This window comes from Heliconius melpomene, chromosome 15 (assembly GCF_056956725.1).
Source record: "Heliconius melpomene rosina isolate 202511_hmr_F chromosome 15, ASM5695672v1, whole genome shotgun sequence".
Classification (NCBI taxonomy): domain Eukaryota; kingdom Metazoa; phylum Arthropoda; class Insecta; order Lepidoptera; family Nymphalidae; genus Heliconius; species Heliconius melpomene.
In genome coordinates, this window is record NC_140403.1 from 12,252,208 (window position 1) to 12,275,361 (window position 23,154).

At 31.7% G+C, this 23,154-nt stretch overlaps 1 protein-coding gene across 1 annotated transcript; it reads left to right on the forward strand.

Moving 5' to 3' along the window:
- The first annotated feature begins 1,738 nt into the window (after positions 1-1,738).
- LOC146531742 (spermine oxidase-like) lies at positions 1,739-15,584 on the forward strand. The gene is made up of 8 exons (XM_085198623.1): positions 1,739-1,895; positions 7,863-8,045; positions 8,232-8,441; positions 10,829-11,045; positions 13,928-14,106; positions 14,354-14,615; positions 14,969-15,072; positions 15,328-15,584. The coding sequence occupies exons 1-8, from the start codon at positions 1,810-1,812 to the stop codon at positions 15,563-15,565; spliced, it is 1,479 nt and encodes a 492-aa protein (XP_085054749.1). The 5' UTR covers positions 1,739-1,809; the 3' UTR covers positions 15,566-15,584.
- Positions 15,585-23,154: the final 7,570 nt, after the last annotated feature.

Sequence of the window (23,154 nt, forward strand, 5' to 3'; positions counted from 1 at the left end):
TTATGTTTTTTAATTTATTTATAATATTTGCTTTACCAAATGGTAAAGCAAATTCAATACATTTAGTTTTTTTGGCATTTAACATCAGATTATAAATTTCAAACCAGTGAAGAATAGGCGATAATTCACTTCGTCATAATTTGTTTTATTCCTGACCACCTTAACTAGTAAAGAGGTATCATCTGCAAAGAGTACAATATCACACGATCTTAGAATATATTCACTTATATCGATACCTTCGTAGATTCATTTAACATCTATATATATAAAAGGATTTGTCCTCACTGGCTGAGGTAAGACGCACGCACAGCCGTAGCCGCTGTGCGTAGAAACTTGAAATTTGGACAGATGTTTACTTTTGTAATCTGGACGTCCACTAAGAAGGGATTTTGAAAAATTTCAAATAGGGTTTGAAAGTTTGTATGGAAATAAATTTAAATCGCCACCGATTTTTATTAAATTTGAAATTTAGATTTTTAAAAGTATTTAATTGAATACATATTTCATCGTTTTCTAGAATTCTCCCCCTAAGGGTGCAAATACGGGGTTGAAAGTTTGTATGGAAAAATCTTTAAATGGCCACCAAATTTTATAAAATTTGATATTTAGACTCTTAAAAAGATTTAATTGAACATATGTTTCATGGTTTTCTAGAAATCACTCCCTAAGGGTGCAAATAAGGGGTTGAAAGTTTGTATGGAATTTTTTTTAAATCGCCACCGATTTTTATAAAATTTGAAATTTAGACTCTTAAAAATATTTCATTGAACACATGTTTCATGGGTTACTAATAACCCTTAATAATTCCTTAATAATTCTAAAATTCACCCTTAAATACGCAAGCGAAGCTGCGCGCGTCCGCTAGTATTTAATAAATGTACGCATAGTTCAAGTGGCCGCCCACCGCCCTATAAGAATGTTGGTAGTTTTTCAAAAGGTATAATAATTGTAATATACAGGGTGGAATTGTCAGCACCACTTTAAATGAAACCACAGTTTTAACTACTCTATAAAAGCCTAATATAATTCGAGAAAAAAAATAATTCCCAAAAATGAAAAAGTTATTTTTTCAAACAAAATAAATAATAAAATTATCGTTTTAAAATAAAACACCATTTGTATAGTAAAACATAGGCACGCACACACTTACCTGTCAAATCGGAAACGTCGCACACGTATGTGTGCGTCACACGAAATACAGGTATGGCTAAAAATCGTGAAATAAAAAAAATCCTACGTCCAAACTGTTGAGGTACCTTGATTAATTTCTTAGGTGTGGGTTTGAAATATATTACCCTATATGCAGTTTCAATAAAAGAAGCGCTGCCTCTTCCACCCTGTATATTACCTAATATATACTTTCTTCACATGTGTTGTAATAACTATTGGTATCTACGAGTATAAATAAAAAAAAGGTGTGACTATAACGCGACGTTATGAGTTTGGTCCCCACTCGGAGGAATGAATTGTTATTTAATAATAGCTTCATTTCTCTCCTCTGGCACCAAGGCCGCCAATCAATACGTTATGCCTTGAAAAGTTCGGTAGAAAGTGGGGCACGCAGTGTCTTCACACTAGGTTCCGCTGGAGGCATTACATGTTGAGTGGCGGAACTCGACGCCACGCTTTGCCTGGATATCAGAGCAAAGACATGAGAATATTAATTTAAATAAATACTTCATTTTTTCGAGCGGGGATTGAACCCACAACCAGTTTGTCTTACAGTCACACTTTGTGCTACGCCCGGCCTCAACATCAGGCACCTACTCTATCATGTGATATGTCTAATTTTGTCATATTTTTTATTGTATGTATCATAGATCATTCAGTACACTGGTGACCATGGGAGCGATACTACAGATTTCTTTGCTGTGTCTTCTCGCCTCTATATATGCGTATGTAATTTTTTTTACTATTTAATTTTTGATTAATATTAATTACGTTTTTCTTCTGCTTATGCTATATGTGACCATTATCTAATATTTTTTTAGCTTCTTAAATACAATAGGGCCACAAATCGAAAAAAATCGTTTTAATACACTTTTTTATTCTTAATTTCTTGAATAGTAAATGGATATATACTTTTATTATGAAATAATTTAAGGGGGAAGTAATAAAAATAATTTGTTATCAATTTTTATTTATGCAATTAAAATTAAAAAATTACAACAAAAACAATATAAAATATTTTTTCTTCTAATAGATTAAACATAAAAACAAAATAATACTTATACTGCATCAAAAAAATAATAAAAAAAGAAATATTTAGCTTAATATTTTGTGCAATTTTTACGGACGAAAATGGCATGTTCTATACCTATCACTAATATTGCATTGGTAGCAAACGTATTTAATCTTGCTATATTTGTTGGTGTGACATATTCCACACCACTATATAGATTTGGCTACCTTTTGTGGTAGTTCTTTCGAGGATTCACCTACATGATCTCGGATTCTTTTACGAAGTTCTGTGGGCAAATGTAGATTTATTTCCTGTTTTGAAAATATTCTGATGTTATACATTTCAAAGATGATAATTCTTATTTCAAAGTTTGTGTGAATCATTATTTCTTGTAAATTATCATTAGTAAAAAATAAGTTCCAACATACATCAGCTGTTTTAGCAGTCGGCCAATAGACCTGACGAATTGCCTTACTCTTACACAAACATCTTACACTTACTATAAACCGTTTCAAATTTTCCCAGCTCTTTGTTGTGGGAAAAAATGGAACGAATTGGTTTACAGTACACCTTTGTTAGATTACTTTTCTGATTATATAGGCTAATTTCCGTTATCCAACTCCTGCTCTGTGTTACTTTCAAAGCTTCTTTGATTAACATTATCGATATCACTACCAGATCGCCAGAAGAAATGTCTTCTGCTTCCTCAAAACGACGTAATAATATGTGTTGGTTATCTTTGTATGACATTATATATTTTTACTCTAAAAATAAAGCAACATAATGCATAAAATAATAAAAAGAAAATAAAATGTGTTTGTTCAAATTCGTTACAAGTAGGGTAAGGTGGGTTTCATAGACCCGTTGACAGCTTCAACATCGTCCATACTGCTCACTGAGCGGTAGTTGCCTAAAGTAGGCAGGTGACGCTTCTGTACCTCTTCCCGCGCAGCTACTCAGACGCGGAATGCGTAATCATAATTTACTATTAAAATATTCGTCCATTCTTACGGATCTGAGTGTACCACACCCATCTTTACGCTCGTAGGGTTAATAATATATTTTTAATTTGTATTGCGATAAATAAAGTTTAGTAGTACATTAATTATCAAAAATCATATATTTTGTTTAGGATTATGCGTATTTTTCTAGTTTTTTTTTGTTATTTCTCTTTAAGAACTGTATTTAGTTATTTTCATTACACAATTTGGCCGTATTCTTCGTGTTAAATAATTATATTATTAGTCAAAGAGGATAAAGACAGATTTTTTGAAATAATACATAAATATTCAAACTTGTGACCAATCCTATCCTATCCTATATCTTATAAAACAAAGTCGCTTTTCGTGTCTGTCTGTTGTTTCTAACTCTTCTTCTTCTAAACCACCCAACGAATTTTGATGCGACTTTTACCATTAAGTCGAGTATTTTTCATAGAAGGTTTATATATAGTTTATTATTTGTACATTCTTATGTAAATTAACATAAATACGATAAATGTGTATAAAGTCCTACCCGTTGAGACACTTTCGCGCATGCGCTGCTTTAATGGTAAGTACTACATGAAAAAATATACTGGAGTATTGTTCCTCTTAATAAGATCTACAAAAAAGTACGCGACAGCATATTCGTATCTCTTAAGAATAACGTGTAGTGATTATTTTTCTGTCTAAAAATAATAATTTCAATATATTTTTTATTGTGAGGGATATTTTTCCATAATGGTATTAATCCTTATCCTTTAAAATACTTTATTAATTTTCTACGTTAAGCGAAGATAAAATTTGCTTTTTACAATATTTCGAAATTGCGAATAATTTTACAGAAAAACACACTTAATTCACAAACACATCCCGCCGTTGACTCATCAGCTGTGCCGACTCAAGTTTCACTTATCCCTTACTCTCAGCATATAAGTAAGTACATTAGTTACGTTGGCCATTTAATGTAGTTCAAAACTGTCTTTTACTGTTTTTCATTTTAATAAGTACTTTAGAAGTTGTTACAATATTAAAAAAATCCTTACTGCGAAACGGCTCGCCATTCGCCATGCGTCCGCCGCGCCCGCCTGCCTTACCCGCATCGGTGGTTCAGTGGTAGAATTTTTCATCAGGGACAGAATACCTTCTTCAGCATTAACCACAAGCAAAAAAAACCCGCCTGCCTCTATAGCAACGAAGATTTAGATGCGTTTGCACGTATTGGATAATTGGAGTTGAATGTATTATTTCAGCGCGATATATTTGGTTTCATATTTTTTGTAGTAGTTATTAGTAGGTAGGTTTTTTTTTAATTTCTTCTCTTAAAAAATAGTCATTTAACTATCTAAATATAGTCATTTAAATATATTTTAATAAGTACTTGAAAAGATTTGTAGCACAGATTTAAAATTACGGTACCTACTAAAAAATCCTTGCTGTGTAAAACAATTGGAAAATCCTTATTGAAACTACGAAAATGCGGGTTGCATTAGAGTTTAATTAATTTTCACATTATCTTAAGTGCTTTGCAAACATACATTATATGAATAATCCAGTAGTAAAAGCGGGCGAAGCCGCAAGAGGGTCGCTAGTATTTTTATAATTATCTTAACAGAAATGATTATTTTTTATATGCAGAAGGACCTTTTGGGCACATATTTCTTTCTTGATATCACTTACATAACAGTTATGTATGTCATTAAACGCGGTAATTATAGCTAGCTTAGCTATTCTATAGAAATATTTTCATTTTCCCGTTTTAGTAGACAAAACGCGTCGTTGAACTTCGCAATACAACACGATAATGTTTTGAAAATTGGGCGGAAATTGAGGAACGGTATATTGAGGAAAGTATCAGAAAAGACAGAACTCAAAGAAGAACAGAAACAATACAAAGACACATTTTACAGACAGGAGGATTAAAAAAGGCATACAAGGAGCTAACTAACACAAGGGACTGGATAGTACAGATGAAAGGCAAATACACATCGAAAGAGAATAGAACACAAGGAATTTTAGAAATTGCCACATCATATTATAAAGAATTATACGAAAGCACCACAACCAAAAAAGAAATAGAATTATTAGAAATCTCACCCGTACCCAGTATCATGCTTGAAGAAATAGAATTCGCAATAGAATCCCAAAAAGATAATAAAGCTCCAGGTCCCGATGGAATAAGCAACGAAATACTTAAACAAGTGAAAGGAACGATAACGCCTATTCTTAAAGAAATCTTTAACGACATTATGAACACAGAATCGACTCCATATCAATGGTCAAAATCCAATATAATCCTACTGTACAAAAAGGGAGACCAGTTCGATATTGGTAACTATCGGCCCATAAGTTTGATGTCAAACCTTTATAAAATATTTGCAAAGGTAATACTCAAACGAATAGAAAAAAAACTTGACGAACAACAGCCAAAAGGACAGGCAGGTTTTAGAAGAGACTTCTCAGTACTCGATCATATCCAAGTTGTTAGGCAAATCATCGAGAAGTATGCGGAATATCAACTTATATATTATTTAGCATTTATTGATTATAGTAAGGCATTCGACTCATTAATACACTCCAACATTTGGGAGGCGTTGAAAGAACAGGGGATTGAACAAAAATATATAAGATTGATCAGAAATGTATACAAAAATAGCTCTGCGTGTATTTTAATAGAAAAGAAAGGAGATTTGTTTCAGATACAAAAAGGAGTAAGGCAAGGAGATCCTCTCTCTCCAAAGCTTTTCTCCGCTGTTTTGGAAATGATCTTTAGGAAACTTGAGTGGGACAATCTAGGCCTAAACATAGATGGCCGCAATCTAACACACTTAAGATTTGCCGATGATATTGTGTTATTCGCGAAAACACCAGAAGAACTAAACAGAATGTTAAATGATTAAGCATCTGAGAGTGAGAAAGTAGGATTAAAATTGAATTCTGAAAAAACAAAAGCAATGACTAATGGATACAAAAGCAGCATAAATGTAGAAGAGTCACAAATTAGTTATGTTGAGGAATATATATACCTTGAACAGCTGATATCACCCACAGAAAACATAAATAAAGAAATCGAAAGAAGGATAGCAAACAGTTGGCGAAGGTACTGGGGCCTAAAGGAAGTAATGAAGGACAAAAATTTTCATATAGCAACAAAAAGCAAATTATTCAATGTCTGTATCTTGCCAATATTGACATATGGAAGCCAAACGTGGGCTATAACAAGAAACGTAATCAACAAAGTTGCTAATTGCCAAAGAGCAATGGAAAGAAGCATGCTTGGAGTAAAGAGGAAAGACAGAATAAGGAACATAAACATTAGGAGTAAGTCAAAGGTACAAGACGTAACATTAAAAATAAAAAGATTAAAATGGAAGTGGTCGGGACATATAATTAGAGGAAACGAAAAGTGGACTAAAACAGTAACACAATGGTACCCAAGGGACGGCAAAAGAAAGAGAGGTAAACAACATAAAAGATGGGACGATGATATTAGGCAGGTCGCAGGCACAATATGGAGCAGAGTAGCTAAAGATAGAATAGAATGGAGTAGGTTGGAGGAGGCCTTTGCTAACTGGCAAACGGACTTACAGAAAATGAAAAAGGATCAAATATACGAATAGTTTTAATAAATATTATATTGTATTAGTATTTATATTGTAGTAGTGAAACGACTAGTTAATTGTATATTCTGTTATATCCGAATAAAAGACTTATTTATTTATTTTATTTTTATTTATATCATATACAGTTTGCCTACGCTGTGGGGAAAAGCATAAATCTGTATTTTTAAAGTTATAAAAATATTTGTTAGGCAAAACAACTATAATTGTTTTGGTAATTATCAATGCCAAAGGTTCTGGATCAGTTATAAAATATTATTTATTATTTTTTATCTTCAAATGATACTCACTAATATATACAAATCTGCAGTTCATAGGTGACTGATAAGCATTAAAAGGTCTCTAATATTATGTAATATGATAACAGATACATTGAATTCAATGCCAATAAATTGTTTATCTAGTTGTTTTTTGTTTTTGTGGACAAAAAGGTGGAAAAGGTCCCGCCTTTTATTAAGATTCCGCTATATGTTTGTCTGTCACTAGACTATATCTCTTGATCTTGAATCATATTAGTTAGACAGTTAGTTGAAATTTTCATAGATGATATAACAAGAAATACTAAACAACATAAACAGATTAATATTTAAGGGTGCTTCTATTATAACAAACATGATTTTTTTGCTTTTTTCGCTCAATATCAATAACCGAAACGCTTGAAATATTCACAGAATATTTAGTTATTTATATTAAAAATAAATAATTAAATTACAATACAATAAATATTTAAGGACGCTACCATGAGCCCGCTGCCGAATATTACGTTTCGTGCGTGAATTCGACCCGCACTTGACTGACTTCGCATAAGCTTTACTCGTATGTAATTGTCAAGTACTTATTAAGAATAACACTTTAATAATGTTAAACATTATTATCAAGTGTTGTGACAGTTTATACACTTTTTGCCAGTTTAGTTTTACACCCTTCCCCATATATTACAAGGTAAGCAGCTAACCCAGTGATAAGATATTCCATTTCCCACGAACCAACCCATTTACCATACATTGCCTATTTTATTTCTGTGTTTTTTTTACCAAAACAGAAAGAAAATGAAAATATTTTTTCTAATTTTTCCAACAGGTCGCCCGTACCTACATCGTATGATACGATAGTAGTGGGTCTTGGGGCAGCAGGTGCGACTGCGGCGTCCACTCTAGCTAAAACTGGGAAGAGAGTCTTGGTTTTAGAAGCTCAGGACAGAATCGGTGGTCGAGTGAAAACTGTTCCATTTGGAGATGGTGTAGTAGAAGAAGGCGCGGAATGGTAAGTTGACTTGTTTTTTTTTTTTTTGCCTTAAGGAGGTAGAGGGTGCCTAGTGTAAAGGCACTTTTTTTGGGCGTATTGCAGAATTTAACTCTGTGCCCATTATGATGGCGAGAAAATTAATATAATTACTTCCTTCAAGTGGGAATCGTATCCACCAAAGTTAATAAACGCAACCAATTTTAGGATCCACGGCACGAACTACAGCAGAATATACGAGAGTGCGGTTACTCACAATATATCACTATCATCACAGACTCAGAGGTTCGTAGTGTACAACTCCGACGGCACTCCAGGGAACACCAGTTTGATATCTGACTTGTTTGAATATTCCGGTTCTATTGAAAATGTTCCAGCGGAAAAACCTGAAGCCTTGGGGAATTATATAACTAGAAGGTAAGTTTTAACAGATTATTTACAGATTTAAGATTTGATAGAAAGAGGTCAGGTGCACAAGCATGCGGGTGTAATAGTAAATAGTTTATTAGGATTAACAGTCGGGACCTGCAAGGAATTCTTCAATCAATAAAATATTTACTAGGAACTAACTAACTAGGAAATGGGCAACGGAGTGTCTTAACACTAGGTTCCCTCGTTCCCTTGTAATTATGGTTAAATAAAATAGTAAGATAAGTGATTTATTAGAAATTTTATGATTTAGCTTCACTTCCGAGTAATCGGCGTAATTTGATTGTGTCAGATTTTTATTTTTCCTTACCAAATTTCTTTATACTCCATGATGAAAACTGTCCTATAAGTTTCTATTTTGGCTTTGGACTATAACTATATCAAAATTTATTCATTTCCATCCAATAGTTGTCGTAATTTTAAGTAATTTTCGATTGTTTAATTTTTTACGAAATTATACTGAAAATCGGACCCTAAGGTATCAATCACCAAACAAAAAAAATTAAAATGGCATTATTGTTTGTTATATTTATCACATGTTAAATGTTATATTAGGGTCATAATCAGAAAAAGTGTCCTTTTTGTGTCTTTTCTTGTCCCGCTACTTTGAATGCGTTTTAAAAATACAATTTTAAAGATAATTTAAATATTTTGCCATTTACGATAAATTTATTTATTAACTTAAAGAAATTCTGTAATATTTTAAATGTATTATAGCAAATAATAGTATTTGTTGTTAGTTGCAAAAAACCTTTCAAAATGCTTCTATACAATTTTTCGTGTCCCATTCACCACTTTACTTTTTAAGAATTGATTTGTTACGAATGTTTATGGTTTTATTTGATTTCAGATATGTTTATATTACTTTACTTTATGCATAATATTAAATAGAACTACTTTTATTGATACATTATTTAATAAACAATATATATTAGTTAAGTAAATTTGTCCCAAAATATTGTCTTTTTGTTACTCAGGGCTAGTAACGTACAATTAAATTATGAACGCAATTATTTTGGATGGTGTTTAATATTGTTTTTTATTGTGGCACCATAATTCTAAAAGTCAATGCTGTCGTAGCTACAACCAGTAATGTACTCGCAGCAGTTGAGGGGTTCAAATGTTTTAGAGGGAATGCGTGAAATTACATCTCAGGGTTATAAACGGCTTTTATTTTGGTAAGTATTCTATAATTTCGTTTTCTTGTTTATGTTATTTGCTTCTTTTTGCAAAATCTCAAAAAAGAACTTCAGTGCTTGCAGATGCAACACGTGGCTTATGAGCAAATATTTAAAAGGGTTAGAATTTCTCAGATTTCATTCTCAATTTCGTTATATTTCGTTACGTAACGAAATTGAGAAAATATGAAGCCTAGTTCACAATTACGGTACCAATGTTTTCTTATATATGTTTATAATAAAATTGTATCGAACCGGTGCTTGTATATGGAAGATATGTATATAAAAAAAAAATTGCTGGCATATGAAAAAAACTATTAGTGACTTTTTATAAAGTAAAGTAACCAAAAATAATGATTTTTAAGTTTTTTGCTCTCTGAAAGATCTCAGAAACAGCTGAACCGATTTAGTTAAAAATATTTTTTATTCTGCCTGAAATTAGTTGTGATTTTGTGATTATTATTTTTTGATAAATATTTTTGTATTTTCAGTAAGCGTCATGGCTCCTATGTCAAGTGCTGAAATACATAAAAGATATAGAGAACGTCTTAAAAAGACCAATCCTATTAAATATGAAGATATGCGGAATAAACACTTACAAAGAATTAAACTTAATTCCAGTGATAACGACTCAAATTTTGATATATTTTAAAGTGGATTTAATTTTATCATTAACTTTGTGATGTCTAACTAGAAATATAAGTTTATTACGTTACTAACTAGCATTATTATATTGTTCATATTGTCAGTTTGTTATGTTTTCTTCTTACATTTATAATCTGTTAATTCAACGATTGAATCTTTAAAATTTTAATCTGTGTCTCATTAAATAAAAAAAACAATATTTTATTCATATAATATCCTTATTTTGTTGTGTATAATGCCTTATGACATCAGTTTCGTAACAAACATTATCAGTGTTGTTACTTATCAGTTACGTTACGAATTCGAAAATGTCCACTTTTCTGATTATGACCCATTATTGTTTTCTTAAGCTACGTTCATATTTATAATGCTATGTTTTAAGCGCGTATGTTTTTATATCCGTTTCTTCGTTCCCTTGTACCTCCTTAAGCCAGTGAACTGATTATGATGAAAAATATGTTATTGAATTTGTCTTCATGGCATCATTGCTACTTTTTATAGAATCGTTTGTTTTGTTTTTAATTCATTTGTTTTTTTTTATGTATATTTTAGCCTACTCAACCATATTAAAGACAATCATGCGGAAGTACAGAACGATGAGGCGTTTCTGAATGAAACGTTGGAACTGTTAAATAAGTTTATAAGTAATGATATCGCGTCCAACGATTGGAATGATATAAGTGCACAATCGCATTTTAGAGAAATTGATGGGAATCTAGCCACAACATGGCATCGAAATGGTTACAAGACCTTCTTTGATATTTTATTGGTGAGTTTAGTATTGAATTATCGATTATTTATATAATAATAATAATCTTTATTTGGTAAAAGAAGGTAAGTATAGAGACAAATGAAATATTACCTGAAAAACGCTTGTACAAGTTACACAGTTATAACACACAGTTATAACATATCAGGTCTAAGGGGATACAATAAATCAAGCTTCTGAGTCAATATGTAATAATAATGCATCGATTTTGCTGAATTTTGTATAAAACTTACCCCGTAATCAAACCTATCTGGTATTTTCCTTTAAGTTTTTTTACCACTCTCCCATCTAGTACCAAAGTTAAGATGATTGATACAAGCCGAAATTCAAAGGAATTATGTCGGTTAGTTACCGAATTCTTCAGGACATTTTCCAGCTCCGTCACCAGACCTTGGTTATGATCTAGCGCCAAAGTATTTGCTAAGATGAATCATAAAAGCACAAATTCGATTAAATTATATTACTTTCCAGTTTTATTATCAGACCCTGCTTAAAATATTTTTTTTATTAGCTTAATAATTTAATCTCACGAAAATAGTCTCAATAGCAGAAATAGTAAAAAGGAAGCGATCCTATCAAAGGAAGCAATACGTAAAAACAGCATAAAAGCTACTTATTATGTAGTTTGTAGCAGCAAGGTGACGCAGCATTCACTATTGGACTCGCTCTCAAATATCAGCTAGGGAAGCACTAAATGGTCTGACACTGTAAAATTAAATGTGAGAGAGGTGATTGTTTGTTAAAAAGTGAAAGGTGTGTTAAATCTATTCCGTTGGAAATATAATATATTTGAAGTCAGTTGTAGCGCAAGCACAAGAGTGTGACTGTAAACGCTACAAGGTGTGGGTTCAACTTTCTATTGTGCTCCCAGTTGCGTACACTTTAGCATCTAAAATCGAACATGTTATTTACTGCTTTATTTAGAAATATCTTTTCCCGGACTCCTCAAATTTCAATTTCCGATTTTGTTCCATTATGATGCAAAATCTACTGAATCGATTTAGATTACTTAAAAACTTTACAATAATTACAATAAAATCAGCTTCACGCACAGAGCAGGGTAAACAAAGGGAACCTAGTGTTAAGATATTCCGTTCCCCACTTTCCGCCGAATTTTGTGCCTCTGTGCCACAACTGTCATCTAATTGCAACAATTTTGTATAATTTGTTTATAACGATAAAATTAACCCATATAGACCCGCCGTGCCCAAATGGGTACACCTACAATAGTACCCTTGATTTTTTATATTTTTATTTTTATGCAGTTTATGTCTAGAATTAGTAGATAATAGAATTAATAGAATAAAGATAAGTAGTATATCCTTATGTTGTAGCCGTAAAATCCAATTAAAAATTTTTTTACAATCGTTCATTTCGTGCCTTTTGTAAAGCTGTTTCACGAAATCTGTGAAGGCAAAATGTAAGTATTTTTATTTTTAACTTTTTCTTCTAAATACATTTGTTTTGGTACAAAACATACTTAAGTACTTAGTATTCTATGTAATATAATTACATTTGATTAGAAAAGAAGAGTCGTAATAGGACAAATTCAACTTTTACGATGCTGTCCCCAATTGGGGCCAATGGGCACATCAGAGGTAAATTTTTATGTTTTTATACGCATGTCCATGTCATGTCCATCCAAAATTCATAATGACTCTTAGGATATTTAGCGGTCGCAATAAATATAAGGGTCTTCAAGAAGCAATTGCAGTTGTAATTATTGAAGAAAAAGACTTCGGAGAGGTATATTTAGTTGCGTTGCCTCTAGAACCAGGTGTGGTAATCGACGAAGAAGAAGATGTAGATATACAAAGTACTGCTAATCTGCCTGCTTACTAATAGAAGCAATTATCAGCCTTTTGCTAAGAGACGTAGAGGAACCGTAATCTTGAGCAACTCCGTTGGTGGAAAATTGATCCAACTACGACTAATATACAAGGCTGTCTTGAGAAATTTAAGAATTGTTAAAAGATGAAACTCAGCAGTAAAGAATACGAAAAGAAAAGCGAGCCGATTTTGATTACTGCTTTTACCAGGTTAACCAAATTTTATTGGTGCGAAGGTTTTACAGTGTGGTATGGGCGGGGTTGATCAGGCTGATCAATCTTTTTACCTATATAGCAATGATGTACGTGGCAAAAAATGGTGGTGGGTTTTATCCACACATATATAGGATCTTGATGTTGCAAATTCGCGGCACCTGCACTTGCTAACCAATATAAACAGGATAGATTAGCTTGATTTTTTCGTTACATCGCTCGTCACGATTTAAGAGACGAAAACTTTAACGTATTTATGTGACCAGCAGCTTCTGCAGTACCAAGTCTGCAGCACCACGGGGTAGACCACTACTCCAAAAAATTTTGCTAGCAACTGAGACGTGCAATCTGCCATAAAAAAAACGCGTTGATAGTGTAAAAAGTGTTATAAAACATTTCGTGTCGCAAAAATAGTTTTAAAAATTTACATACTACATGTGCCCATTGGCCCCATTTAAGGACGGCCTTTTTTATATTTAAATAAAAAATAATATAAAAAATATATTATTTTTTTTACGTTTTTTATTTTCTTACATCGATATCTATCAATTAATACCTATAAAACCTTTTATTTACTGTTAGTTTGAGTATGGGTCTAAATGGGTTAAACAGGCGAAGCCGCGTGTGGGACACTAATTTTATTTTTATTTTTATTGCATAGAAAATTGGGAAGCAAAAAGATATATATTTTGCTGATTATTTTATGAAATACAATATATATATAAAACAAGGATACTTGTGAAGACTAGCCTTTGCTACTAGTAGTAGTCTTTATTCTAGAAAAACGAAAAATACGTTACCTATTTATTGTAATAAATAATTTTATTTCCCCTCACACAGAATACATTCAACAACGGCCCTGGTTACCCAAATTTAGATATAAAACTACACAAAGAGGTAATTGAGATAAAATGGCCGCGGAACTCTACCGGAAGTGTAGAGGTTATATGTAAAGATGGCGACGTGTATACAGCTGATAACGTTATTGTTACCGTTTCTCTTGGATTATTGAAAGAAAGGTTGGTGACTTGGTAATATACCTTTTTCTATATTTCTTTATAAGAACCTACTTGTTAATTAAAATCAGTGAATAAATAAAATTAAATCAGAAAATAAATTTGTATGGTACTTTTTTATTCATAAAATATTCATAATACGACGATCGATCGATCGACGTATCTGTACATGTAAAAATAGGAGCGAGATAACAAAAAATAATAAATATATTAATAAACATTAAATTGATTATAATAATAACATTTTCAGATACGCTTCACTGTTTTCACCATCGCTGCCACAGGAAAAAATACAAGCCATAGACAAAGTGAATTTTGGACTTATAGGAAAAATTATATTGTCATTCCCAGAAAGATGGGTGCGTGAAGAGAGTTACAAGTTGTTCTATTTACCTGGTGATAAGGAAAAATTTGGCAATGACACCTGGGTGACGAAAATACGAGATATAACAACTCCAGCCGGTTCCTCCAATACGGTGACGCTGTGGACTTGTGGGGAAAATACTAAATTCGTTAGTTTTATTCTTTGAGCACTATAGACCGCGTATAGTGCTTAAGCACTATTTCAATATATATATATATATATATTCCTAAGATAGAATAAGAATTGTGTGACAGTTATGACTGTACTATGGTACATAATCATATTAAAACACTTCCATTACCAGAAGGGGAAAATGCAAATTTTAAATATTTTATTATCCCAAATCTTATATTTTTATATAAAATTAATATTATATTGTTACAGTAAAATTTAAATCACAAAAAATACTATAAAAGATAAGGATATAGACAAAATAAGACTGTTCTGTATAAAAACAAAACAAAAATTAATCCTACATAAGAAATGGCATATCCATTACAGGTAGAATCATTACCAGAAGACGTTGTTAAGAATAAATCTATGGAACTTTTGCATCAATTTTTGGGCAAAGATATGATCATACCAGAGCCAACTGGGATGATACGGTAGGCAAATATTACTATTATTAAACTGTGCTCATGAAATAAGTACACTATTTGGTATCTTTGTTAATTTTTAGTCGTGAAAAGCTTTGCCTCGACACTAAAGCGAAGCAATGGAAATATAAACGTAAATAAATATTTCACTTCCTCGAGTGGGGATCGAACCCACAACCGTCGCGTTGCAGTCACACCCTTGTGCCGCTGCGCCACGACGGACTTTTTTATTTTTGTTTTTAAATTGTAATATAACATTTTCAGATCCACATGGTACTCGAATCCATTTACTCGTGGAACGTATACTTTTGATGGTTTAATTGTACACGAGTATCCGGACGCGAGAGCTGTACTCGGAAAACCCCTTGTAGACGCTAAGGGGAATCCCAAAGTTCTATTTGCTGGAGAAGCGACGGATGTGATACACTTTGCAACAGTTCACGGAGCAAGTGACACGGGCTACAGAGAAGCTATGAGAATATTAAATTCGAGTAAAGCTTAGAAAATATAAATATTGAGTTGTAAAATTTTTTTTTTTAATTTTATTAATCTACTAGCGGACGCGCGCAGCTTCGCTTGCGTATTTAGGGGTGAATTCTAATAACCCATGAAACGTGTGTTCAATGAAATATTTTTAAAAGTCTAAATTTCAAATTTTATAAAAATCGGTGGCGATTTAAGAATTTTGCCATACAAACTTTCAACCCCTTATTTGCACCCTTAGGGGGAGAATTCTAGAAAACGATGAAACACGTGTTCAATTAAATACTTTTTAAAAATCTAAATTTCAAATTTTATAAAAATCGGTGAAGATTTAATTTTTTTTCCATACAAACTTTGAACCCCTATTTGACCCCTTTAGGGTTAAAATTTTTCAAAATCCCTTCTTAGTGGATGTCCAGATTACGAAAGTAAACATTTGTCCAAATTTCAAATTTCTACCATCAGCAGTTACGGCTGTGCGTGCGTCTTACCTCAGTCAGTGAGGACAAGTCCTTTTATATATATAGATTATACCCTTATAGCGGTTGAAGATGTGATACTATTTAACTACACTATTTAATATGATCTTATTTATATCACACTAAATGAGTAAAATTAAAAATCCAAATTTTGTGGAGAAATTGTCCAAATTTATTTAACTCACAGATACGTGAAGAGAAAATGATCACAGAAGGAAATAAAGAAATTTTAATAAATACCAATAGAAAATACAAGCTAAACTAGCACGTAATAGCAAGAAGTTAAGGTTGAAAATTGAATGCAAGCTAAGAGAGCAATGGATACACAAGTGATTGTCGCAAGCGATTCTAGCCGACTCCTTAAACGTGGCGATGCTGGCTAGCAGTCTACGGCACGCATAACAAAAAACTCGGAACAGGTTTGAGTTGTTCCAATGCGCTGCGTGCGGATGATTCTAGTAAATATATTAATATTAATTTAGAATAAGTAATGTTCCCTACACCCTGACTAAAATCAAATCAAATACCAACGATGAAGACGTTATGTATGTGGAAACCATTTTGATAAAATATCCGAAGAATATGAGTGATTCTCTGCGAGATATTTTCAAATAAATTAAAAGCAAAACAATCTTTTTTGGAAAAAGCTTTTAATTAAATTCTCTAAAAAGGAGAAAATAGAATTTTTCTTTTAAATCTAAACTATCAACTCATACCCTCATTATACACAATTTATATAATATTAAAAGCTTATCTTATTAATTAAAGACAAGACCCGATTTTCTTTTCTTATTACATTTACAATCCTACGCTGTGGAGTGCAAAGTTATAACTATCATAAAGTAACTATAACAACATAAATGTTAAGTATATTCACGTTGTTGATGCTCGATAGAGTGCCGGGAAAGTTTGTCTGGTTTATTTTCATTACTTTATTACATTCGCTCGCAAGTTACAACAAAATGTATTAAAAATGATATAGTAAAAAAACTATTTTTAAGCTTTATGAAATTGTTATTTTTGTAGCAGTTTTTATTTAAATTCTGCTTACAGTTAATTTCATACTTAGATTATAGTTAAGATATGGAATTTTTCACTGTTGTTTCCGATCTAAACGGTTCTCTTTGCCCACGTCGTGAGTGATTTGGCTTTAAAGAGGAAAAAAATGTATGTTTAAAATGAAATAAAATTTAATAGTGAATTATTAACATGGTAGCAAAATATGAACGTCATTCAATCAATAAAGGAGGGAGAGTATAAATCGTATTAGAGACCGTCGACGTGGTCCGACCCATGATGATAAGTTAACGAAGTGATACGCCGCTCGTCGAACTTTACGTAGGTGCTGTATAAGCTGAGACGTGACTAGAAACCTGAAAAACTTAAAAGGCTTGTAACATAGCGTTTGGGAATAGTGTCTGAGATATTACAAGATTTCATTATAATGTCGTGAGACCAGTGTGGCGCAATGCGTCAGCGATTGACTGTAAAAATGGCGTTGTGGTTCATTTCCCTCGCTCTGGTGAAGCGCGGTGTTGAATTCCGCCATACAATTCATAAAATACAATTCATAAAAACACAAATTCATAAAATACAATTCATAAAAACACAAATTTAATATATGCCAATTATTATGGCATTTACAGAGACGCATCCTGTGGATTCGAATTCGAGGACAGGATGTTTTCAAGCCAGAGAATACAAGCTTAATTTTCATATACTATTAGAAAAAAAGCAAGTATAACGGATCTACAAACGAAATATTTTCAAAGCGCCCAAAATTCTTCCATTTCGCGTTGAGAGTTGGTTTTCGGTCTTCAACTTTTTCAACACCTTGTTCGCTTATTGACTGTTCTGACTAAAGTCATAATGTTGTTTCGTCCAAAGAGGCGTTGAGAACTTTTCTCATGCTCAATTTCAAAGTACCTTTTATTTTAATATTTTATTTGTTTAAACGAAATATGACGGAAAGTGGGAAACGGGGAATTTAACACTAGGATCCCTCTGCATACCCTGCTGAGTGCAGGATACAGCGTGAAGTTGATAAGATATTTGCTTAAAAATGACTTAAGTAAATGTTTTGTTAAATTAAATGTAATAAAAAAGAAAATGATAGTAAAATTATCTTTTTATAAATATAATACGTATAGAAATATTTTGTAACTGCCAACATTCCAAGAACCTAGGTGACAGAGATGTCGTATAGTACGTATAGGAATTCCTTTTACACCAGATAACACCGCAAACTTTTGATAGGAACGACGCTGTCTCGTAATATATTTGACACGCTTTAAACGTTGAGGGATAATCCCAGATTACTAAGTTCTGTGGAATAGAACTAATTAGGGTAATGTATTTTGGTGCATGACCAAACAGTATAGACTGTATATTTAATTGTAAAATAAACATAATATTTAATTGTAAAATAAACATAATATTTAATTGTATTATAATAAGTTTTTCATTTAATTACTATGTTCGAATTATTTAAACTCTGTAAATATTGAAAAGCTGATTTGTAATTTCTTTAAGGGTCTCATTAGAATGATCTGTAGACATACTTTAATTAATAATGTAGATATTACCGTTTACTGTTAGATAGTTGCGATCAGAATATATAACGTTCTTTTATTATTTCTATAAAGAAATTTACTTTCAGTATAAGATAGTAAATTATATATATATGTATTATATATACAAAATAATAGATAAAGATAGACATACAAATTGTGTCAATGTATACTTTTTTTGTAGTCAATAGAAAAATCAATCAGATGTTGCCTCTTCTTTCTGCAGTTAATACTTTTCCACTTGGTCTAATATAGATAAATGAAAAATACACTTTTATTAAATCAAACCTTTATTCTAAATAGAACAAACCATATTCAAGTATATAAAACGAAAATAACATTTAGAAAACCAATAAAATACATATCAGGAAGCAGATACCGTCGTAAGTTATATTCAATATGGAATGTTGTTCACAAGATAATGTAAATCGACGAATGGATACTTATTGGAAATATTTCAATTCAGTCGGAAACAATATTAGGTGCATGAATAAAACTCTCTCACAAATGAGACAAAGGACGTCAGATTCATCGGAGGGATATATATAACGTGCTAACTCAAGTAAAGGACTGGAACACGAGGCTCTACTGTCCGTGGGGTATTTGCGAATGACACTAACCTATGAATACCAAATATGATTTTCATATCCGAAACTCACCTCAATTCGGTCAGAACAATCCATTCATAGTAGAGTACGATATGTTCTTTCACAATTTTCAATTGGTTACAAAACCTAACGAGTAACAATTGAATATTAAATATTAACACGAAGTATTTAACTCCAACCAAACTATACCGACTCTCTCGACTTATATTTTCAATCGAATAACTAAATGTCATCAAAGATCTCTATGATGCATATAAAGATATTTATTTGATAAATTTGAAATACATTAAAATATCTTCTTCAAATTTCAATATCTATTAATCATAGCTGATATCTAGCATTTCATATAATCGGATACCAGTTGGGATCGTTTGAATTTCCAAATTATTAATAAATAAATGAAGGTAAAACGCTATGTATACTATGATTATAGTCGTGAATGACTGACATTAATAAGAAGGATTTCTGAGACGACGGTATTTGTGTAGGGATTGTGGACGTAATTAATACCGATCGTTAATCAAACACCCTGTGAAGGCTATGACGACGAGAAGGGCCCAGAGATAATAATTATATATTTTAAGATTAACAAGACGTTCTTGCAGTTTATTACGTACAAAAGTATTAAATTACTTCTAACTAAGCCATGGTAAAAGCTATTTATATTTGTATGAAATTACAGGATGATCAAAAATTTTGCGCTTCAAATACAACACTACCTTTATGATTGACGGAATGTGGTAAATGAGCAAGCCACTCTGTAATCTGTCCGCGTGAGCATCAATTATCTGCAGTTAAAAGCTCCCTTTTATTGGAACGGCCAAATGAATGGGCAGCGTCGAGGAGCACTTTGCCGAATTTCAGGCTCAAATCGTTCGAGTAATAGGCGTGAGCTGTGTAGTGTGTACCGACCGCAAGCGTTTAAAACTGCGCTTTGCTCGCTCGAATCGATGTATGACATCTATCATGACACGTATTAACCGTTTAAGCATTTTGTTATTGTCGTACTATGAATATAATATATTTTGATATAACTATGGTAGTGGTTTTAAACCATATTATTACTTTTTCATATTTTTAAAGCGTTATTCCACACTTACGTAATACTACGGTAATACTTTTATAGAAACGTATAAAAATTTGATCGTAGCTGGATTTGAACCCGTGCCTCTTGAATGAAATACGTAATTCAATTAGCAGATTGGGCGAGGCGTTTTCTTCACCTATTAAAGCGTCAACTCAAAGACCGGGCTCGCCGTCCATTTACCGAGGGTTAATCCCTCTTTCAGAGTAATGAGACCCGTATACGTATCTCTTAATGTCTTAGTTTTGTAATACTGTGGGTATTACAAAGCCTCGGGCACTTCGTGCTATTTAACAGATTGTTTTGTATGAGCATCCATACAATGGCATCCGAATAACGCTTGGTTGACGTTCATTAAGTTAAATTGATTTATTAGGTTCATTGAGTGAAGCTTGTAATTAACTAATTGTCGATATCTAAACGAATGGTATAGTGTGGCACTTATTGAAATATATGTATAGTAATTTCGAACATCCTTTCATCACAAAATCATTTGTTGTTATGTAGCCGCCATTGTTCATATTAATTTAAGTACCTACATATCCGTATATATACATGTTCTTTTTTATGTAAATTTTATATATGCAATAAATTAATATCCTTTCAAATTTAGGTATAAACCTATTCTATCCATGTAATGTAGGCGCGTTCAAGTTACACAAACTAAAATATATATTTTTTACCGCTACCCTTCAAATACCTTACGCCTATCGTAATTTGTAGTAAAGCTTACATTTTTAGTAATTTTCTAATTTTGTTTTGAATCCCACCAATTACAAAAAAAACTAAAATAAAACAAGAAAGAAGATTTTTTAAGAATTTTAAAGCCTAATATATAATGCATTTTTAATTTTGACATGACGTCAATCAACGTTATGAAGTAGAATGTAGAGTGCATAGTTTTATTTTTAAAGTGGTAAAATAAATCTATTTCAAAGCAAATGTTTACCTGATATGCGAGTCATGTTCGGGTGGAATGGTGGCAAGAGCGCTGACATATTCTACTATTGAAATATAATGCTTCTCTACCGGAAAAATGTTCTACATTCATGACTGCATATTGTTACATAATGTTTGTGAAATAGCTTTGACTTAAGTCTATTCTTAAGTTTGCATCACTATAGAATAGTTGGTCAGTTCTATCTTACTTACTCGTATTGTACTTCAATAGAACAGACACTAAATATGGGATAAATATTACATTTAACTACACAGAGAAAGAAAATAATATTTATGTTAATATAAATTGCTCCAAATTTAAACAATATAATCAAACAACAATGAAAAGTCTTACCAATTATCCTAATTAATTAATCTAGATTGAAATCCGTTCAGCCTCTAAATCTTGATTGGGATCTTGTCTTAACGAGCAAATGTCAGAGACTGTACGGACCAAGCGCTGCATCTATTCATGCTTTTGAATCCGCAGATTTCTATGAAAGGTGCCGTTACCTATGGATAGGTAAGGCCTATATGGATTTGTGTTAATAATTAATACCAATTGTTTATTGCTATTATATAAATAAAAGAATAAAAACAAGATTTATAAGCTTTTTTTTGAGGAATTGCCAGTTTAGGCGAAGCTTGCCACACATGATGTTTGAGTTCCTTTCATTTTAATTTAGACTTGAAGTAAAAAAAATTTGGGGGTCGCAAGCTTTTTCTGAAATTCAGGCTTGCTTGTTGCTGATTTTTTCATCATAAATGTTTTCTTTATAATTTGGCGATGACCTTGGATTAATTAAATTATTAGGATTATGTAAATATAACGATTTTTTTATTCTTACAATAAAAAGGTATTTTTTTGTTGTCCGAAAATAGACATGGAAGAATCGCACTAGCAATGCATTTAGAAATATTTCCTGATTTACATTTAGGAGTTAAAACTACACAAAATATTTTTTAATTCTATTATGTATTATATTCTGAATACAACGTTATCTTACGAAAGGTCAAGTTAATATTCAAGTTAATTAAATGCTACTGACAACCTCAACTAAGCCTTGTCGCTCGCTAGACGTGCTCTAATGCAAACTAATCAGACCAACGTGTAATGAAATCACTGGATTATTTATATGACAAGACGTAAGGGAGCATTTAGCTTAATTAACATGAATTATTAATATTATTACCATATAATTATATATACATATATAGCGCTATATTTAATGAGCAAAATTTAAAAATGTTTATATTTATTTTCTAGTCTTAATTATTTCTAGTAAATTATTTTTAAATATATTTAGTCTATCCTACAAACTGTATAATATGGTAACTGTTCTGCCTATAATATATAACAAACATTACATAATTAACAACAGAGGTCTTTAACAAGAACAGATACTTTATGTACAAGAAAATTCTCTCCTTCACATTGATTAAACGGCCTCCGTCTTATTATGCAAGTTAAACAAGCCAAACTGAATTCAAAAAATACAATCTTTATTTTATATTTTTCCTTCAAGAATAAATTTGCATTCCATTGTCAGCCATAAATATTTTTGTTTCAAGAAAAAAATATCCAGAATTGCATACAACTCGAACTTAAAATCTTTTTCACAAGTAAAAATTTTGAGAACGAGTAACGCGTGTTTAAGTAAAAAATAAAAGAATATGTTTATATAGAAGAATATTGTTTTTATGAGACGTGAATTTCGCAAATAGAAGTTTCCTTAAGATTCAAGCAGATTCAATATTCATTCAGAATACTAAATAGAACACAGATAGGAAAATAATTTTATTACACAAAGGGATTGCATACAAACGGCAAAGAAATAAGGACGACATTCCATATTTCGGAATTTCCTTATAAAAATGTGATGATAAACACTTTTCTATTGAACTGTTGTAGATAATGTCTATAGGTT